Here is a 22,769-nt window from a genome sequence, read left to right as displayed (position 1 = left end):
CTGGGAAGATAACTCTATTTTGGTCATGGTGATTGGTGATTCTGATAAGAAGAGGTAAAATAATTCCACCACCATAGTTACACTTAAAGGCTTAAAAATGTCCACTCACTTGCATAGCTGTTTTTCCCCTAAGGATTTAATAATATAACCACAAAATAACATGAAGAGTTCACTTTAATTATTTTTCTCATTTAATTGTGTTGTGCTCAATAAGTTGAAACATTTATTTTTCATACCCAGTCTTATTTCTGATCAGAATGTGTCCACTTGAAGGAATTATGTCTCCAGTCAGCATCTTGAAGATGGTTGTCTTTCCTGCTCCATTTACCCCAAGAAGGCCAAAACACTGGTTTGGGGGAAGAAAAAAGGATTAAACCCTAATCCAAACCAAAGACATGATACTATTGTATCACTTTCCTCCTTCTCCTTGGGTGAAATAAATTACCAAGAAAAGTAAATCACTGGAATTATTCATGAATATTGTAAAGCTCTGTTGGCATTTGATAAAACTTACTGTTTTGAAAGAAATGGGTTCTGACCTAGATTTTTTTCGTTTAACCATCTGAACATTTGTATATATACATAGGACTTGTTTTACATATCATATTATAGCACACCTCTGTGTGACATGATAAAAGACCCCACAAATAAGATCTGCTAACCTGACAAAGCAATTATCTTTATAGATTTCATGTTATTCACACAAAATCACAACATTACTGAATAAGCTACTGGAGCAATAATTTCTTTCTGCTGTCGAATACAGTGATGTATTTAGTTTGCAGCTCTGCCTTAGCATCACTTCTATGAAGACGGCAAGAATAAATATGGATGCAGTTGTAGGACCTCGCTTCTGTAAACTGATTTTTTTATGTTGTCTTTTGAAGAGGCCTAGAAAGTAAAAGTTGAAAAGAGCACTCTGCACAGGCTTCTTGACTGAAAGTCTACCCTAGGGAGGACAGCAGCTTGGGAAGGGACTCAGGACTTGGAGTGTGGTGAATCCTCCCCGCCAAGAAGGAAGACTTATAGGGTAAGTACAAAATTTACACGTGTCCATGCCAATATAATAATATAATAAAAATATCATGTTAAAGGACTATTAAATAGCCAAGTTAAAGGACTATTAGAAACAAAACATCGTTCCTTACCTCCCCAGCAGGTATCCCAATGCTGATGTTGTTTACTGCTATAATCTTTTTGTGGATAAGTTGGTAGGTCTTTGTGAGACAGTGGAGTTGGACCAGGTCAAATTCATCCCCACCATTCTCAACTCGTAATCTCTCAGCCCCCACGTCGTCATCTTCATCTATTATTTCTCTTACAGGTGAAGAACTAAGTTTTCTGAAGAAGACTCTAAAAAATGGACCCAGTGATTTGGCATCAAAGATTTTGAAATGGCATCACTCAATTCCAACGTCTTTTATTGGGTTCTCACTTCACTAAAAGCGTGCTACCACATACTAGGTTTGTTTTAAATGTGTGATGCATTATGCTACTCAAAAACTTAAAAATTAGTATGGAAGCTCTTCTCCCTGTTTGCTGTGATATTTGGGAGACGGCTTTTGCTTTCTGTGCCTTAAACAGATCCACTGCTACAATTCAGGGTCCTAATTTCAGTGACAAGCAGGTCAGTTTGGGTTTGAAAGTTACGTCCTCAGAGAGACCAGTCATTAGTAAGACTCAACACTTAAAAGCCCACAATCGATGAGCACCTTTAAAAAAAAAAATCTCCTATATTTCTTCCTTTATCATCAATAATGTGAATGTTATTCTATATTCTTTCCATGGTGAATATCTTACCTAGGATCTAGCCAATATGTTAAGGTTCTCAGCCCTGAAAATTCACTAAGTCTCAAACCCACCTCAGTAGCTTGCGTAACGAATACCAAAGCAAACTAAACCAAACCAAATATAAAAACCCAACAAATCAATTCAGGTCTTCCTCCCAATGTCCCTGCTGCTTTTAATGATCTCCCCAGAGATTCTACCCATGATGTTTTCTTTGAATCTTCTCCATTCCAAAATCCACTCATGCAGTCAGTCTCTCAGCACTGGGAATGCCTTATAATACTCTGCTATCGATCATTTTCTGTCTATTTCTATTACCATCCTAGGCTTTCACTCTTTCTCACCTAGATTTTTCCAGGAACCTCAAACTGCTCCCGTGTCTCTGACTCTTCCATTCTAATCTGCACTACCTCTACAAAATCACGCCTTCTAAAGCACCATGATCATGTTGCTTTTGGTTCAGAAACCTTTAATGAACTACTACTTGCTTGTTGAATAAAGTCACCATATCTCTTTAACCAAGCATTCAATAGACTCCTTAGTCTCCCAAACACATGCTTTAGCTTCTATTTCATTACACTTATTCTATGTTCTAATCAAATTATATTACTTTTTTCTCAAATATACCCTAAGATGTTTTTCTCTCTTTGCACTTGTCTTTCCTTTTATTATTATTAACTTAAAGTTTATCTTTCAATAGTTGATATATGCACTTCATGTATTAAAATTAAAATGGTACTGGAGAATATATAATGAAAAGTAAATCTCCTTCAACCTTGTATGGTTTTCTTCAGCAGAGGCACCCATAATTAGAGATACTCTATTCATATGTATGCATAAATAATATATATTTCTTTTCCTTTTAACTCAAATGGTAATATACTTTATACATAGTTCTGAACCTTGCATTTTTCACTTAATAAACATTAGAAGTAATCCCAAATCTTACATAGAGAACTGTATCATTCTTTCTGATGGCTGTGTAGCGTTTAATTTATGAATGTATGTACATAATTAATCAGTCCCTAAATGAAGGACGTTTAGGTTGTTTTCATTCTTTTGCTATTAGCAATGTTTGCTATGATGACTAGCTTTACACATACATAATTCTGCATATGTGTGAGCATAGCTGTAGGAAAAATTCCTAGAAATGGAATTGCAGGGTCAATGGGATGTGTATTTCTTTTCATTTATGATTCTGTCCTCACTTTACTCAATTTTCTTTTCGCAAATCCATTGCTAATATGCTACACACTGAATCTTCTTTCCCCATTTCTATTTTCTATTCTTCCAAACTCATCCAAAGACTCCATCTTTTGTTTATGTACATATTTTCTCTCCACCACTAAATCTTAATTTCTTTAAGGCTAACGTTGTGCTTATTTAATTTTACTCCCTCACTCTGTACTTCAGTCTATACTTATCTTCAGTCTATCCTTCACAGTAATACTTGCTGACACATAGTAAGGTTTGATAACTGTTTACTGAATGAAACGAATGGTGAATTATGCTATAATTTTTAGAAGTTTTTGGAAGGGCTGGCCCGGTGGCGTAGCAGTTAAGTTCGTGTGCTCCACTTTGGTGGCCCGGGGTTCACTGGTTTGGATCCTGGGCACAGACCTATGCACTGCTCATCAAGCCATGGTGAGGTGATATCCCTCATAGAGCAACTAGAAGGATGTACAACTATGACATGCAACTATCTACTGGGGCTTTGGAGAGAAAATAAAGGAGAAAAGGAGGAAGATCGGCAACAGATGTTAGCTCAGGGCCAATCTTCCTCAAAAAAAAAAAAGTTTTTTGAGCAAAACGTTAACATATTACTAATGGAAAGGCTTAGACTATTGACCACTCCTTGAATCTTTTGAATTGAGTTCCATTATGGGTGTCAAACACTATGTTTTCATTGTATTTACCTGAGTTTCTTTATTAGCCACTCATTGATTAAGAGTCGCAAGAAAAAGAACATGGTGCCCTGAGCAACCAAAGCCACAAACATGGCGCCTAGTTTATCCATTTCAAAGGTTTCACTTGGGTATTCCACTCCATATGCTTTTAAGAAGTCTAGGACCGACTGCTGCTGAGAAAGTTCAATCAATCCGTAGCCAAAACAGAATTGTGGGAAAATCAGGAAAATGCGCTTGAGGGTTTCAGAAATAAGTTCTAAAGTCTGAAATAAGAGAAATAAAAATGAAGCTCAGTGTTAGATGGCCAAAAAACTGACAAAACCTTAAAACTAGATGTAGACAAATATTGAAACCTTATCTATGTTGGCAATTACTTCACATATGCTGAATTTACATATAAATATTTACTGTAAACAAATGGTGGAGAGGAGATTTATTACTAAAACAAAAGCAGAAAAGGATTATATTTTTCTTGAGATGACCTAAGGTGTCAGGCCAAACCCTGGAGGCAGAATCACTTCTAGACTTGCCTTAGATCCCAGGAATGTAGGAATAGCCAGGGTATTGGGGTCTGATACAGAGTATCAGCTGGTACCTGAGTAAAGGAGGCATTCAGTACAGTAAAGCTTCAGAACCCCAGGTAATTCCTACTTGAAGAGGGACTAAAATGGTGAAATGAGATGCAAGGAGAGACGACCTGTTTCGACGAAGAGCTAATGGCTCATTTTCACATTATTCACTCTTGGGGCCAACCAATCACACCTCATGAATTTTCTTCTTCCTCCTGGAGTGTGCTTGTCTATTTCTCAGGCCACTTCATGTCCTTTCTATTCTTTCCCATTCAGTGGCCTGGCACTGTTAGTGCTTCCCTTCTCACTAATCATAAAAGTCAGCTCTGAATGGAAAGTGATGCTTACAATGAAGTAGACTCTAATACATGATCGAAAGGGAATGAATTGGGGGTTTCTCTTCTATGAATGTTCAGATGATTCTTAGCCCATAGTCATATAACTAAGCCATTGTCCTTGTCACTACAACACCATAACAATTTGTTAATGAGTAAAAAGTTTAGCTGACCAATTGGTTGCATGATTTTTGTAGTGGCATACAATATAGCTGATTTCACCTCCATCACCCCACTCAAGCCTTATCAAATGCCAATAGTTTTGACACCGAGTAAACGCAATCATAAGCATTAACTTAGATGGAGCTTAAAAAGAATTTTAAAAGGCTGTAGTTCCTTCTCCACTAAATTGAATAGAATCAACTGAAATTCCTCTTTTCTATTTAGATGATGCAAAATACAGAGAATCCTTCTACCTTGAACACGTTGAAGCATTTGATACATTCACTGAAGTTTAGCAGACTAATAAAAGACCTTACCGGATCATTAGGCTTTTCCTTGGAAAGAAAGTATACCACCGACAGGGAAACAATGGAATTGATGCCAAAGAAAAGGTTGATGCAGACGTAAGTAATGAAAGCCATTCCTGTTTCATGGAAGACCCCGGCCAGCAAGTACATCCAAGAAAATGTGGCATACCTGTATGTTAATAATACTAAGATTAAAATTTGTTGTTGTTGGTGCCATGGACTCCATTCCAACTCCTAGTGACCCTGTGGACAGCAAAACGGAACTGTGCCCGGTCTTTTTGCACCGTCCTTTCACCTTCCGGAGCTCTATCAGCCAATGCTCCGCTGCTATTCACAGGGTTTTTGTGGCGGATTTTTTTGGAAGTGGGTGGTCAGGTCCTTTTTCCTAGTCTGTCCTAATCTGGAAGCTTTGCTGAAACCTGTCCACCGTGAGTGACCCTGCTGGTATTTGAAATCCCAGTGGCATAGCTCTCAGCATCACAGCAACACGCAGCCACCACAGTAGGACAACTGACAGGTGGGTGGTGTGGGTCCCTGACCGAAAAACAAACCCGGGTCTCAGGTGTGAGAGTGCTGATTCTTAACCACCAGACCACCAGTGCTGCCTGAATTAAAATTACGCCTTAATTTTTTTTTTTTTTTTTGGTCAAAAAGAGGAATAAAAGAGAGATCTAGCTACAAGGCTTGACAACTCATCTCTAATGTTTATTTTCACTTGGAACCCCATCTAAATTCTTATTTATTTATTTAGGAAAGGGATTCCTTAAAAAAAATCCAAAGGATTTTTGGACTCAAAATCCTTTGGATTTTTTTTTTTTTTTTTTTTTGGTGAGGAAGATTCGCCCTGAGCTAACATCTGTTGCCAATCTTCCTCTTTTTGCTGAGGAAGACTGGCCCTGGGCTAACATGCGTGCCCATCTTCCACTACTTTATATGGGACGCCGCCACAGCATGGCTTGAAAAGCGATGCATCAGTGTGCAGCCGGGATCCGAACCTGCCAAAACCCACCCCTGGCCGCCGCAGCAGAGCGTGTGCACTTAACCGCTAGGCCACCGGGCCGGCCCCCAAAGGATATTTTTTAAATGACAGTAAGAAGTCTCTCTTTTAAGGAACTTTGAGTAGTCCTACATCATTACAACTACAGATTAATTCCTCCTAGAGATGGTGTTATCCCACCCAGGCAAGACATTTTTTTTTTTTTTTTTGCTCAGAAATATGAGTTTAATCAATACAAATCTTAATTTAAAGTTGAGAAAAAATTATGACATTATTGTAGGCTAGCTAAGCAGACAGGGCATGCTTAGAAGCTAGATACACCGTTTTGAGCAAATAGTTGAGCAACCTTTGGGGTAATGAAGTGGAACTAGAGACAGAGAGATCCTTCATCAGCTACAATTGTTAACTAAATGGATACTGCCCATGCATTCAGGGCAGAAAGAATTGCTACACTAAACATTGATTATATCAACCTATATTACCTATATTACTCTAATGCAGAAACGATATTATGCATGTGTTTTAGACATCTATAAAATATATATATATAAAATAAACATACATAAATCTATGTACCTTATAATGCTACATATACTCATAATTTGTCAATATATAAATCCATACACGTATACACCTTTTTCCGATCATTCTAAAGCCTCCATTTTTATGTAAATTAAATTACATGTGTAAACTGGTAAACATGACAACTTGGTACACAGTAAGTGCTCATTAATGAGAGGTATTACTATTAATAACAACAACATTAATTTTCAGAAGTATTGTACTTTACAAACTGTGAACTAGCAGGTCTAACGTATTGTTAGTCATCACTCATGGCTAATGAAACCCAAGACTGTTGTAAATTAGCTAATGAGTTTTAGGTCCTGTTTGTGCCCTGGAACATTTAATTCTGTGAATGCTTCTTGCGCTGCGGCTTACCCAAACAGCAGAAGTAGGAGAGATACGGCGCCTAGATTGTTTTCACTGTAGAAGGCAGGTAACTTGAAAATTGCAATGACTCCGATTGAAAATGCCACAGGCACCAAGTAGAAGACCTACGGGAATATGTAAAACCATGCTTAATATACGGCAAGAATTTTTCAAAAGAAAGTCTATAGCCCATCTAGTCTAAAACTGTGACAAGTTGACCTAGAAATATTTGAAAGAATGAATTTTTACTTATGTTCCTGTTGCTTGTAAGGTTCAGCTTATTTGACATGGATTTCACTCTAGAACTTGTCTCCTGCAATATGAGGTCAAGTCAGTCCCCACCTTTATGGATATACGTGGAGTCCCCGGTGTTCCCGTCTCTAGGCTTTGAGACTTGGGATCATTCAGTGACAGAGGTTCAGAGAGAAAGATAAGACAGCCAGCGATCTTGGTATTAGATTCACTCCTCAAAGTATTGATTTCATTTTGAATGCTGGAACACACTCAGATGGTTGATTTCTAAAGTTTGATTGCAATGGGAGCCACTCTGCAAAACAGCAGGGCAGCGGGTCCCCTGCTTTCTCAGAATCACAGGTATATGAACAAAGAACTCAGTGTTTCATTGACAAGTAGAAATATTAAATGCTGAGGAGTTTGCAGCAAGACACACACAATGAAAGAGATGGTAATTTAATTTGGGGGGAAAATCTCCTAAATTGGAATGAGCACCAAATACATAACAATGGAATCTAAGTAGTAAGTAGCCCTTCACAGAAGAGTGTACTTGAAGCTTTCTTAAGATTAAAGTTCCTATTAAGTCCAGAGAATTACTATCCTTTTGAATTTGACTTCTACAATAAACGCACTTCAGACCTCACTGGATACATTAACAAAATGGATATGCAGTTAATTACCCTCCAACCCTTCAAAACAATGATCTTACAGCAACTTGGACAATTTCACCATAATCACCAGGCAAATGTACACCCATCCTGGGCTTTTGGCCAATATTGGCACATTTGAAACCAAGAAAAACCATCTGAACTTTGGGACCCTTTCACGCAAATGAGGGAGGTATCAATGAAATTCATCCTTTATTGTCCCTAATTATCTTCTCTAACGTGTCGTTCAGCAGGGGCTGCTACTCTGAAGTTTTCACTACCGGTTGATTAAATTTTTATAAGCTTGATTATTTGGTACCATTGGGCAAAGCTATTCTGCTCAACTTCTATTTCTCCACAGTAGTGGTTCTCAAACTCCAGTATTCCCAAACTTGGGAATTTTGTTAAAAATACATATTCTCCAGGTTCCACTCCCAAGATATGGATCTAATAGATGTATCCTGGGAATGGGGCCCTGGAATCTGCATTTCAACAAGTGTCCTGGGGAACCTGATACAGGCGGTCCTCAAACTACAGAGATGAGGGCGATAGATTTCTCTTTCCTCCAACTACTGGATGAATACAAGCCTAATGCAAATTGTTTTTTGTGTGTGAATTTACTAACTTGGTGGTAATAATCTGAACAAACTAGAGTAAATAAATCTTGACTATAAAACTGATGTCTTTTACCCAGATCAATCTCGTCTTTCCTGCAGTGACACGAGTTACTCACCATGTCATAGATGAAGTTTGTTACCCAGTAGCATGTCACACCAATGCCTGAAATGTGCTGCAGCTGCTTAGCTTTGGTCTGATGCTCCCTTACAACATAGGTGACAAAGCTGGCGGTGGTGACAGAGTAGCCCATCAGGATGGAGAGTGCCACTAAAATATCGATTAAGCTGCTCATTCTGTAGTGAGCAACAGAGAGAGGAAAGCACACATAAGTTTCTGGAACTCTTTTCCTTTCAGAAAGATTCATGACTAAAACCATCAACAACACAGCCAAAGAGTTGGCTGTGACACAAATAAGTCTTCCTGCAAGGCAGCCAGATAATATCTTCTACATAACTCGGCTGTGACCCTGGAATAAATGCAGCTCTTGTGTGTCTGAATTGAATTGACTAGGGGTATTTGATAGAAAAACCTCAGTCTCCAAAGGTTAAGGGGTGTATGCAAGAGAGACATAGTTCTTGAGCATAGAAATAGTACTTAAATGCTATGCAGGGAAATTGAAATGATGAAGCACCCAGGCACTTGACTTATAAAAGCAGCAGATTCTGTGAGTCTGCAGTCGACAGTCTCTACTTGGCAACCGCACTGTACACCCTTTCAGAAACTTCCTTTTATCCCTGTCAGTGACTTATATTGCCAGCTCTTCTAGAATGGCATTCATTCAGATACAACCATGATTTCCAATTGTAGTACTTTATACAGAGGCTGGACTATGCCAAGGAGAAAGTAGTCATGCCAGGTGTATCTACTTACGTGGCTTGTTCTTGGTCTTGCACTCCTGGGTAAGGATGACTGTACATGATGATGCCTTAAAGAACAGACAGTTATTTTCATTAGTAGGAGTTTAGTTTTCCAGAAATACCAATTTTTAGATGAATAATACACAATACTTTTCTCCTTATGCTATGATCTAAAGAATTTTACTTTGGGGATACTCTTTTAAAGGAAAATGATTGTTTTTTTCCCCCTAATCTCATCAATGCCATACAATTAGGTGCACTCACATTAAAAAAAAAAAAAAAAGTTTTTTTACATTGTGTATAGAATCTTTGGGGAAGGGGCAAGAATTTACATTTCTTATATAGCATTTTCCCATCTATTACATTTAAGTAATTGTTTTCCACTTTCTTCTTTCTATCTGGTCACGTATGTTTGTATTTCTGCAGCACTTCAGAAATGTATGATATTTAAAGAAGCAACTAAAAGGAGACCAATTATATGAGGATCTTCTACAGAACAGACACTGACTACCCCATCCCTCTTTATTGTGCTGTTGGCTGTGATGCGGGAATAACTGTAGCCCTCATGAATGGATCCCTCCTTATCCTTTACAATCTAAGATGCCTACTGTTCTAGAACTCCACCAAAGTACGGCTTAAAAACTTCAGCCACCCCCAAGAGATTTTCACTGAGATATAAAGATCCAGGAGTATTCAGAGAAACTAACTGGCTCCAGAAAAGTCATCACTTCATTCTAACACAGTCCTAAATTATTAAGATCCCCAGAGCTGGTCTCTTTCTTAAATAGAAACAAGGTTCTTTTCTCTCCTCCTTTGGAGGATCTTGATTAGCCAGAGTCAAATGGGCTGGCAACAATTTCCCAAAGGACCACAGTGTGAAGACAAAGTCTATGTTGTCTGAGTAACTTTGGAAAAGAATGGTAGGGGATGGGAGGAAGACAGCCCTTAAATACTTGTTCCTAGAGAGTCATAAGCTGAGCAAAAAGTTTCTCACTTACTGCTCATATAGTATATGTTCACTGTATTAGGATAGTAAGGCCCATTCACAGCACTGAAAAATTATGGATTATTCTAAAGTTATATTCTCTCTATTAACCTAAATTTATAATTTTAATTAGAATGTGACATATTTTGATGTTGAATTCTGCAATTGTTATATGTTAAAGAAAATAATATATAGTTAAAGCAAAACAAAGAAACTAACAACAATAATAAATTTGACCTTAATTTTAATCACATCATGGGAGGAATGAACTTTTCTTATCTTTTGTGTACATTAATGAGCTCTCTTTTGACTGAGATTCAGTTTTCCTTGAGGCCCTACTTAAACCTTGTTGCTGAGCTATAATACAGGCAGGGGGAAAACATTTCTTTTATTTCTGCTTTGTACTTCAGAATCAAGAAATATTCTATTTCACCGGAGGAATCTTTGCAAATACATTTATTCCCCTATGAAAAATGGGGCTGAACCAACTGTTTATACATATCTTTAGCTGAAAGATCAAGTAAATGTGTCAGAGTTAGGGATCTGTATTAAAATCTTCTCTGCAAGTTCTACAGCATCCAGCATAATGTCTTGAGTACAATGATTAGTCAATGAATGCTTATTAAATCTAATTGACTCTTAAAACTTCAATTATTTTCCCCACATACAATATACATTAAAAATAATACATTTTCTGTTGTCCCTACAGTTGTAAACCGAAAAGGAGATGTTTCCCATCAACTATTTCTGCTAATGCAATAAAGGATAAGAATAAACAGCAGGGTAGAGGAAACAATTGTCAGTATTTTTGAAAAAGAGCCTAGTTGTGTAACATTTGTTAGGGAAAACAAGCAAAGCTATATTCCTTGGGACAAAAGAACAGAATTTTCACGTTAAATTAACCACTAGAGGGAACCACATGAATATAATAGATATTGACGTTGCAAAGGAAAGCTAATTAAAAGATTTTTATTAGCATGCTAGAATTCAAAGAAAACCAATTTTACAGCTAAAGCAAAATCCCAATTCATGTGGAATCCAAGGAAGATGGCTTTAAAAAGCTAGTGTCGTAAAGGGACATGGCAGGAGAATAACTGAGTTGATTTTTAAAGACAATACTACACGACAGACCCCCCACATCCATTACAAGACAATAAAAGTATTTTAGGGTAACATGGATTTCTTCTTGGAAAGAAATCAAACTCCTTCCAGAGAGAGTGGAAAGCTGCCACTTTCATAAGTCTATATAAGAAAAGTTAATTAAAAATAGAAGGCACACTACTACCAATCTCTCTATAACTCAAGCTAAGCCTTATTTTTAAAGTAAAAAAAATAAATTTCCTTTAGGGTCAATATAAAGTTTATGTTTCAGAATTCTTAATTCTTTAGACTCTGTAGCTTAAGAATTCAGTGGTAGGAGCCACAGCAAGCATGCTGAAGTCCAGAGTGCTTCAGACTGCTTTGGTCTTGGTCAAGAACACTAATAATAAATAAAACCTGAGTGCATGTTTCAGAAGCTGACCCTTCAAAAGTGGCACTGGTCTCTTGTTCTCACCTCCAGGCTTTTGCTATTTTCCCCTAGTCATTTCTATGGTTTTTATACTTTCATTATCTGTCACAGCAGCAAATGTCTTCCGCTCTGAATAAGACATCCTGCGAAAGCCAAGCATTCAATAGTATTTCAAACTCGGTTATACTAGGCCCACCTGGCTTTAGTCACCATTTAATTTAATTTACCCCCTTTGACTATGCCCTTTATTGATGTTCTAGATCTAAGGACTATCTTTCAATCTTGTTATTTTCTTTATGGTTCCTCCTGCTAAGAAAATGCCAAACCAGTTGGGGAAAAATACTGTTTTCTGTGAAATGAAGACTCCAAAAGATTCTGTTGCTAGAATGAGTATTTGCAGTTTACTTCTACAATCACGGGAACATGTGAGACAACACTGTTATGCTCAACAGTAGGGAAATAAGAAAAGTCAACATCAGCAATTCTAAAAGATATGTTGTGTCTTTTTCTCCTATTGAATAGGCTATTTGTTAGTCTCTTAATTAGGCTAGAAACTCAGTCTCGGTCAGCAAATATGTTACTCAGTTTTTCTCCATCTTTATTATTATATTTTTAGGATCACTATGGGAAAATAATTTGAGCAAGGCTTAAGAAGTTGAAATGGTTTGATGAACAGTAATTGAATTAGAAAAAAAATGCATCAGTCTCTTTCAAATTCCAAACCCTATTTTAAAAACTATGTGGAAGCCTCTTGGGAAATCCAACGGAAGTAGACCTGGCTGAGTCCAGAGAAGTATTAGAAAAATGAAGTATTGAGGACAGAGTACCAGAAAAATGAAGAGGCAGGAGTCAGACAGACCCAGGTTCAAATCCCACTTCTGAGCCCCAGAGAAATAATAGTGGGAAACAAAAATACTCATCCTGAGAGGATGCACGTAAGATTAGCGATATTTCATAGAAAGCATACATCATATGGTAAGTGGTCAATTAATGGTAATGCTTTTGGTCAGGTGTAGAACTTTTTAGCTTAAAAGTTTTATCTTCATGTTTAGATTTGTGAACAGTATTAATTAACATTAATAATTTTTAATTTTTAAGCCAATATACAAGTAAATAGGTATAAAATATTTTCCTATGGGATATAGTACTAGGTACAAGAGCAGAAATGAGCATGAAGTCACCATTTTTATCCTGACTTGATAGAAAAGGAAACTAAATTAACCTGAAGTGAAAGGGATTATCCAGAATGGTCCGTCTGATGGTAGTTACTACTTCCAAACTCCTTTTAAAGATCTATGATTTAGATACCATAAAATAACTGCTACTGGGAGGAAATGGGATCTAACAGGCATTTTTGTACGGAGAGTAGCAAAAGTTGCAAAATAAGAAGCTTCTATATAGATAACTTTACCGTGTCGGGCAGCATCGTGTTTTGACATGTTAACACGTAGGAGGAAATTATTCAAGCTGTTGAGGTAAGCCGGCAGGGAGTGATAGCCTTCTGGATCATACCATACCTGTTAAATTCCAAAGGAAGGCAAGATCAGTATTGTGTTCGAATAAATTAGGCTATCTTTACATCTGACAGCCTACAGAATTTATATATAAAATAAAGGCACCAATTTCCCAATAACTTATTTCATCATGGAAGATTCTGAACCATATCCCAGAGTGCTGACCACAGAATTTGGGAAACCAGGTTTTTCCTGTGATAGCACCAAGTTATTAGTTATTCCTGATCTTCTCTATAAGCAAAGCTTGAAATAAACTGGAGAAATTGTTATTATCTCCATCTCTGTGGCTGACCTATAGTGATTTTGAGACTAGAACTAAGGCATCCTGGCTCTCAGTAGTAATAATAAAAACAAATGGCATATAGGTCAGGCTATACAAAGAAATTAAATGCACATACAAGCATTGTGTCCTTAGCAACAAGATTGATAACCTTGAAATTCCGCCACTAACTTTCTATTCCTAGTTATAACTCACCAGGAAGTGAGTTACTTTACCTTCTATGTCAAAAGCAGAGGGATTTAAAATACGGGTATGCCTCAATTCAGGAAACTCAGTTCATAATTCAAAATTACAAATCTGATTTACAGAGAAATTATTTAATGTCAGAACTCCTTTGTTTGTGCAAGAATATTGACTGTGTGTGTGGAGAGAGGGGAGAAAAGAACTAAGAGGGACAAGCATTCAAATCACCAGCACCACTATTTACTTTCTATGCGACCTTGTGAAAATCAGCCAAAATAGGCTGAATGGTATCTATCTCTAGGGATGTTGTGAGGATGAGAGCAAGTAGTTTGTGTAAAAGGTGACACCAGAGCTTGACTTCTAACAGTCACTAAATGAATATTAGTTTCCCCACTTCCCCCAAGGTTGTGTATGTCTTTTACTATCAAATGAGAAATATATGAAGGACAATTTAAAATTTTGAAGACTACTCTTGATCATATAGGTAATCACACGTGTCTGATTCTGTGACTCTAGCTTGTTTCAAAGCATAGGTACAATCTAGAAGAAAAAAAGTCAGCAGGGTTATTTACATCCATCGAATTCTCTAAAGTCTCTATGTTCCTAAGAAGCAAGGTTAAACATACATACATACATAAAAAATGTGCATAGAACAGTATAGTTTAACAAAAAATTATAAAGTGAGTACACCCATTGAGCCAATACTCAGGTTGAAAAACAAAATTAGCAGCATCTGAAACACCTTCTCCCTGACCCGCTGTGTCCTTCCAAATCATAATACTCTCTCTCTCCCCTAAACGATATGGGTGAGTTTTGCCTACTCTCGAAGTTTATAGTAAATGCAATTGTGGTTATGTGTTCTTTTTTGGTTTTTCTTTAGCTTATTAATAATGTTTGGGAGATTTACCTTGCTCGTTGTATGGAACTGAGGTCATTCATTTCCATTGCTGAAATTTCTATTGAATGAATATATAACAATTTATTTATTTATTCTACTGCATATGGGCATTTGGTGTTGTGTTTTGGGCTGATACGAGAAATACTACTATGCACATTTTTGTATATGTATCCTGCTACTTACATGTACAAGTTTCCCTAGAGTAAACACGCAGGACCGGAACCACTGTGCTATGGGATATGCATGATGCCAAACTGCTTTTCAAATTGGCTGTAGCGATGTTTTGTTTTAACCTCACAAAAATGCTTGAATATTCCAAGTTCACCTTCTCATTTGTCTGTCATCCCAGAAGAAATATCATGATTTACCTTGGCAAGTGTTCTGTTGGCAGGAACTGCTGTTACATCAAAACGAAGGTCTTGAGTCAAAGGCAGCCCAAAACTCCAACCTCCATATCTATAGAGAATTGTAAAATTTATATTTGTTTTAATGGAGACAATATTCATAAATAGATCTAAAATGTTTAACTAAGAGCTCGATTTTTTTCTTTCCATTAGGAACACATTTATAGTATGAAATAAATACTCCCTGACAAATATTTTATATTTTTATCAATTTTTTAAATCATATTTTAGTTTAAAGTGTACATTATAACCAGAAGCAAAAAGTCCTTCTAAATAATTGCAAATGTGGAGTAACGTTCTGAAAATAAGTAACATGTATTCTAACCAATTCCTCCAACTTAACTGGATTGTGCACCATCTCAAAAAACATAGGATATTAGTGCTTAAATATCCTTTTTTTTTTTTTAGGTAATTTAATACTTCAGTGATATAACATCACTTATTATCTTTTTACAAATGGCTTCATTTTTTCTACTCCCCAAACTTTCCCCCTAACTTGTACCTTGGTGCTATACTTTTTCTCTTCTTGGACGTTTGAAGGTGAGCTGTGTCTATGTAACTACCTGTCAGTTAATGATCTGTTAGAAATAAAACGTGGGTTTAAAAAATCCACGTAGTAATGTTAAGAATAGATTAGTTTAAAGGTTCCAAATTAGGGTAGGGTTAAATAAATAATGGTGCGGTCGCACTAGAATAATCTAAATGATGACTATCATCCTAAATGTGATGTTATCGAGCTATATTTTTCATATGCAAAGAACACTATAGTATATTGTCTACTTTTTTGAAAAAGCAGATTTTTAGAACAGTTTGTTTAGAATAAGCCCCATTTTGTTAAAAATATTTACATGCATATCTGACTAGAAAATTTCTGGAAGGATATACAATCAGTAGTGGTTATATCTGGTTAGAGAGATAAAGTTTTTTCTTTCTTTTGCTTATCTGTGGTTTCTATTTTACAGTGAATCTATCATTTTTGTACATTGAGCAACGAAGGAGGGAAGAGATGGAGGAAAGGAGAAAACAGTAGCTATTGCAAGCCTACCAACTTTTCCTCCGAGCTTTACTGAGGTATAATTGACAAATAAAAATTGTATATATTTAAGGTGTACAATCTGATGTTTTGATATATGTATATATTGTGAAATAATCACCATAAGCAAGCTACTTAACATATCCCTCACCTCACACAGTTATACCATTTTCTTTGTGTGTGTGTGCACGTGTGCGTGCGTCTATGATGAGAATGCTTAAGATCTACCCTCTCAGCAAATTTCAAGTATACAATATAGTGTTTTTAACTACAGTCACATTGCTGTAGATTAGATCTCCAGAACGTATTCGTCTTTCATAATTGAAACTTTGTATCCCTTGACCAACATCTCCCTGTTTTCCCCTCCTCCCAGATCCTGGCAAACTCCATTCTACTCTCTGCTTCCATGAGTTTCACTATTTTAGATTCCACATATAAGGGAAATCACGCAGTCTTTGTTTTCTGTGTTGGGCTTATTTTACTTAGCATAGTGTCCTCCAGGTCCATCCATGTCATTGGAAATGCAAGCCTGCCAACCTTACATCTATGGCAAATGCTTAGGAGGCTTATGCAGAGCCCGTGGCCTTGCTACACATGGACACATTTTATCCACACACAAATATCACACTCTAAGTTTTGAGATATTCATATTGAAACTAAGGCCAATTGTCACCAAAGCCATGCCTTAAAACTCTCCAAGGTGGCATAATCCAGTCAATAACTTCTCTTTTGCTTGAAGAAAAAAATATGTACAAATTTGACAATACATTTTTAAACCTAAAGAAACCAATAATTTTCAATTTGCTCAAATGAATCTTAGTTTAGAGTCATTACTTAAATTTTAATATGTAAAGGTGTTTAGATAAAACAGAGAATTTAACTATGTAAATAATCAATAGAGATTTGAATCTATTTTCTCAAATTCAGAAGGCAGTTACCATTAAAATGAGAATGCAAGATGTGCTCAATTAAATGTGTTATAAACAGAGTACTTTTTACCTTTTTTGTGAAAACTCATTAGCAGTTGATATGAGATAATTTTCCAAGTGGTGCCCAGTGAGGTTATAAATTACTTGAGAAGAATAAGTTCTTCTGTGAGGTGGAGAATAGTTAAATTTAGGACATTCCTGGAAAAAATAAAGTTAAAAATTAAGTTCTTTCTTGCCAATGCTGTGCAAATCAAATAGACAATATTAAGGATCTTCAGTCTCATGATCTGTCTATTATTGCAACTGGTAGAACGTGATAAGACTGTCCTCTGACTCTAAAGAACTTTGAAAAGGAAGTCATCTTGCCTATGCCAAGAAATTAGAACAAATAGTTATTTATATAGAGCATATACATGTGTTTGCGACTATCTTGAAGCCAAAAATGAATACAAGTTGACTAATGTACGATATTTCTTTCACTGTACTGATGGGCTTGATATGTTTGGAGAACAAAATTATACACTAAGATGACGCAAAATTCCCTCCATAATTCACAAAGAAAAAAAATGTTTGCCCCAAATTGAAAAAATGACACTAACAGATTTAAGTTCTCAGGGACTGACAGCAGAGGATGAAAAGTTGGTGTTATATTAGTTTTAAGATAACAAACCCAGGTGTCAGAGCTCAATTTTACAATATCTAAATCTAAATTATTTAATTTTATGTAAATTTAAATCAAATCTTTGTATATGGAAATCTAAAATTATTCCAAAATAAAAGTTTTAGATATATATACGTTTAAAGGTAGATTGCATTTACAGAAAAGTTGCAAAGACTGTACAGAGATTTCCTGTATACCCCTCTCCCAGTTTCCCCCGCTGTTAGCATCTTACATTACCATCACATATATGCCCAAAATAAGTACATTGGTACATTACTATTAACCAATCTCAGAGCTTAGTTTTAACCACTTATTTTTAGGCTCGTAGCTTTCTGCACTCCCTGACCACTTACTTTTCAGTGTAGCTTCCCATGCTTCACTGCCATGAAGTTTAGTTTGCGAAAAGCCTAGCACTTTCCAGCTTCTCCTTCTGTCCCTTCATACTATGCCCCAGAGCCTGAGGCTAGCACCACATGTATGTGCCACGAACATCAAGTTGCAGGTTGCTTTAAAAAATGAATGCTCAATTTCAGCATTGTGTCAACTTGTGTCAACTTGAAGATCACATTCTAGAACGCCACTGGTTTCACAATAATTATGGATGTAGTGTAATTTTTTAGCTTTAATTTTTTATTGAATTATATTATACATGCAGAAAAACACATATATTTTAAGTGTACCGCTTGATGAATTTTGACAAACTGAACACACACCCATGTAACCACCACCCAGGTCAGGAAACAATGCTAGTACCCAGAAGCCCCCTCATCATGCTCCCTTCCAATCGCTACCACCCCCAAAGTAACCAGTACACAATAGTGTTGCCTGTTTTTATATTTTATATAAATGGAATTGTATCATGTATACTCTCTTGTACTTGTTTTTTTTTCACTCATCATTTGTTTGTTAGAATCTTTCATGATGTATGTAGTTGTAGATCAATCATTCTCATTTTCCTGTATGTAGAATTCCATGGTGGAAATACATTACTTTTGATTTATCCACTGTACTATGGGTGGGAATTTGGGTGGCTATTATGAATAGTATTGCTTTGAATATTCTAGTATATGTGTCCTGTGAGCCTATTCACATCTCTGGTGGGTATATAATAGAAATGGAATTGCGGATCCCATAGGGTATGTATATCTTCAGCATTAGTAGACACTGTCGAATAGTTTTAAAAACTGTTTACACCAATTGAGATTCCCATCAGCAGAGTATAAAGTTGAAAAATTTTAAATCTACTGAGTTTTTTTTTTGATTAATAAAATTTACACAGATTCCAATTTTAAATGCTAAGTTAGTTGACTTTTACTGTGAACTAAAAGAAATACATGAAGAATTTCAGAAATTAGCTAAATTAGATAAGGAATTAGAAAACTCTTTGAATACTGGGTAAGACTAATATTTAAATATGCAAGGATTCCAAAAGATGCTTGCTGAATTCCAGCTTTTATTGTTAGTAACTGTCTTGCGTGAGAACACAAAAATAGATTGCATTTACTGAAAACATTTTCGTTCTAAAATATTGTACCAAGATAATTCAGGGTACAATCATATGACACTGAAGAAAATATCACTAGATTCCTCCCCTAAGAGGAAGTAAGTTGACAACGTAGTGACTCTCAGAAACTAATAGTGACCCCTCTTCTTCAACAATCTTTAATTTCCCCAGTGAATTTGGTTTTCTTAAAAGTCTGGTGAATTGATAGGCCTAAAAAACTAAGGTATGTATCTATAGAATACAGACAGGGTAAGTGATGATTGAACAATCTTTTCTGTTTCTTTCAGGACATGGATCTTTCTTGCAGCCTGGAGCTGTTGCTTACAAACATATGGAGTTCTGTTCTGGATTTACACATTACTGAATTTCCAGCTGACCACTACAGTGGCATTCTCATTGTGTTTTCAAATATGACAGTGATGGTGGCATTTTGTTATGTGCAACATAGAGCTATTTAGTTAGAACTGAACTGACACCAAAAATTCATTTTCAGTTGGTTTCCACAAAAACCATCATAGAATTACTTACCTTTGGAAATTTGTCCTGAGATGGATTTAAAACAGTGACCTGAAGTTCAAAGTCAATATTTTTAAGCTGCCCAGGTCCACATCTCTGAGCTATCAGCTTCCATAAAATGAAATTATACTGATTCTTTGGTAACCTAGATAGATCCTTCAAGTTTTGATATTTATTCCTGTCTTTTTCCTGCTTCCTGGAAACTGAATTCCATCTTACCTGGATATTTTCTGAGCAGGAGCAAACTCCAAAATTAGTGATAGGTTCTCCACTGGTGTTCCATTTTCCCAGACTGTCTTGCTTTAAACACCTTCTGTAAGTAAAAATGATACGGAAGTGAGATGTGCATGTTCTCATGTTCATGTATGAGTGTTTAAGGGAGTATTTGGTATTAAATTCAGGTGTGTAATCTTAGCTACAATTTACTGATTTTTCAGAACTTGAATATACACTGCGCTACCATTTTCAAGTGATTTGACATGGGAGATTGAAGGAGAGCACTCATTGATTAAACAGTGTTGAGACCAAAGCTCATTGAGTTATCTTCATGTGGCAGGACGGGGTGCTTTGACTGCTTTCTTCTCTTTGTTCTTTTCATCCTGTCCTCTGACAGGAAGGGGATATTTTAGCATAATAATGCACCAATGTCAAGTTTACATATGTTATGTACTATCTTGGAAGTTTGAATAAGCAACACTACATAGTGCAAAAACATGGGAATTGGAGTCAGAAGACTTGGGTCTCCACTTCAGCTATTCAACTTACTATCTAGATTTCTTTCGACAAGTATCTTAGTCCCTGTGAGCCTCAGTTTCTTCACCTTAAAAATGGGATTAATGATTTTCAGGGTTGTTTTGACTGTTAAGTGAAAATATGTACACAAAAGAACTTTCGAGTTCTACGGCACCTACATTTATTATCACAGTATAGCACTGCTATGAGTGAACTAAAGGAGATCAATAAAATCTGTTAAACACAGATTTCTATCAGGGTGCTGCCTTCCTCCAGCCAAATAACATGCACTCACTCATCCACACACATGCATGCACATGTACACACACAAAGTGGAATGTTGAAAAAAGGAAAAAACAAGAACCACTTACAGATCACTGGTGTTCAAACACATGTTGTCGATACCGGGGAAGGTCCACATTGCTGAGACTAGCGCTTTAGTGCTTGGGTCAGAATTCCTGTAACATTAAAGGACAGAAACAAATTCATGATTCCTTCACGAGTCTCGCATATTAAACTTATGCTCATGAATAATTTGAAGAAATATGCTATCTATAAGACTATTTTCTTAAAAATCTATGAAACCTGTCAGTCTCAGAAAAAAAAGTGTCATGGAAAAAAATAAGCCCACGTCTCTATTTGGCTGCCTTGTTATTCTCCTAATTTGTCACATGCATTTAGGGATCACCTACTGTATATATAACATTATATTATACAGAATTCTGACATTATTATTCAATATTTGTGAGATCAAGAAAAAGTTATTTGCTATATGTTACAACAGATTGGGAAGCCACATCTAACCTGGCTTTCTTGATTAAAGTCTAGTGATTAAAAATAAAGATCTACTCCAATTTTATTTTTAGACAAACACAAAACTCTTAAAAACTTATTTGTTGGTGATAGAAGTGTCATGTTGCAACAAATCAAAGTGTCCATTCCTTTGGCAGAATCAGTTGCTGTGTCTCCTAAGTTCCTTATTCTTCAGCATTTCATGGCATTCATTCAGGCACAAACACACCTCTGGAGGCATTGTGGGAATGTTGTTTGAGTTAAAGGAAAGAAACTTACGCATAGAAGGCTGTCTGTTCGGAGGTACCGTAAAGAGATGGGGAGATCTGGATCTCTGGATAACTGCTGCTGGAACTTCTCAGTGTGCCAAGGCCCATGGCAGTGGCCACAAAGATGATGGGGAGAATGACCTGAGCAATGAAACCTTTCCAGTTCCTTCGGGTGTGGTGGAATCTCTTAATGAGGATAGCCATTACCTTCTTCAGCAACAGTCCAAAACCATCCAACCTCTCTGCTGTCGTCAGGATTTTGTCTGATTAAGAGAAAGAGACTAGGCATGTTTCTGGGAAATCCTGATAAATCAAGTAATAAAGTAACTTCAAAAACTATGGATGGATGATCTGATGTGATGTGGTAGGAAAAGCTTATATTTTAAAGATTTGGATTTGAGGTTCAGCTCTTCCTGTATCAGCCTTGGGCTTAAGCCTATCCATCTCATAGATCCATATGTAAAAGTACTTTGAAAATTATAAATCACTATACACAAAATATTATCATTCATATACATAGTAATTTTGCACGTCAAAGTTAGACACGTAGAATTTTATAAATGAATATTGTTCCCAATATCCAAAGTCTCAATGCAGACACAGTATTACTAATTACTAATACTCAAGAGATAGCTTCTATCAATAGATTGAATTGAAATAAGATAAATAGAAACCAAAGCATTAACCCAGTCTAAGAATTCCTTCTTACTGCAGGTAACTTAGCGATGGTCAGTCTAATTGGCTCCCATTCTAACGTGAGGTCCAATGAATTCACCTTACGCACGGGAAAGGGAAAATGCTCTCCTCCCGAGTATAATTCTAGTGCAAACACTTATTCATTACATTCTCCTTAGAAATTTGGACTGATTTTTTGGTGTTTCAAAACTCCATTTTTACCACTACAGTCACAAAAAAGAACTCATTGGAGAAGATGCCTATCCTCCCCCTCTCTGGAATGCTCTTCAGGTTCTGAGAAGAATTCCATGGCTTCTGAGAGCAGGAGCAGCTGTGGACGTCGCAAACGTCGCTTCCCCTCTAGTGCTCTTACCACCGATAATTTCAGCAGCCCACTCTAAACATGGGTTCAAATATAACATTCTCTCCAAAGGCCTGCCACCAAGCATTCCTTTACAGGTGATAAGACGACAGCATTCGTCAACTCTGTGGGTATTGTTAATTCTCTGTCACAAATTATGCAGCACAAAAA

At 36.5% G+C, this 22,769-nt stretch overlaps 1 protein-coding gene across 1 annotated transcript in view; it reads right to left on the bottom strand.

Annotated features, from left to right (window-relative positions):
• The window catches only part of ABCA12 (ATP binding cassette subfamily A member 12), a 178,094-nt gene that overhangs the window by 14,442 nt on the left and 140,883 nt on the right, over positions 1–22,769 (bottom strand). Inside the window, exons 34-46 of the mRNA XM_087424852.1 lie at positions 21,573–21,825; positions 20,873–20,959; positions 19,989–20,082; positions 17,159–17,286; positions 15,091–15,178; positions 13,259–13,364; positions 9,366–9,420; positions 8,611–8,788; positions 7,006–7,121; positions 5,079–5,238; positions 3,705–3,958; positions 1,149–1,353; positions 237–346 (exon numbers count right to left, since the gene is read on the bottom strand). Coding sequence (XP_087280978.1) covers positions 237–346; positions 1,149–1,353; positions 3,705–3,958; positions 5,079–5,238; positions 7,006–7,121; positions 8,611–8,788; positions 9,366–9,420; positions 13,259–13,364; positions 15,091–15,178; positions 17,159–17,286; positions 19,989–20,082; positions 20,873–20,959; positions 21,573–21,825 — 1,834 coding nt within the window. The remainder of the gene's footprint in view (positions 1–236; positions 347–1,148; positions 1,354–3,704; positions 3,959–5,078; positions 5,239–7,005; positions 7,122–8,610; positions 8,789–9,365; positions 9,421–13,258; positions 13,365–15,090; positions 15,179–17,158; positions 17,287–19,988; positions 20,083–20,872; positions 20,960–21,572; positions 21,826–22,769) is intronic.

Source organism: Ceratotherium simum, chromosome 37 (genome assembly GCF_057802395.1).
Source record: "Ceratotherium simum simum isolate JZ-2026a chromosome 37, ASM5780239v1, whole genome shotgun sequence".
Lineage (NCBI taxonomy): Eukaryota > Metazoa > Chordata > Mammalia > Perissodactyla > Rhinocerotidae > Ceratotherium > Ceratotherium simum.
This window is presented reverse-complemented; position numbering and strand designations above follow the sequence as displayed.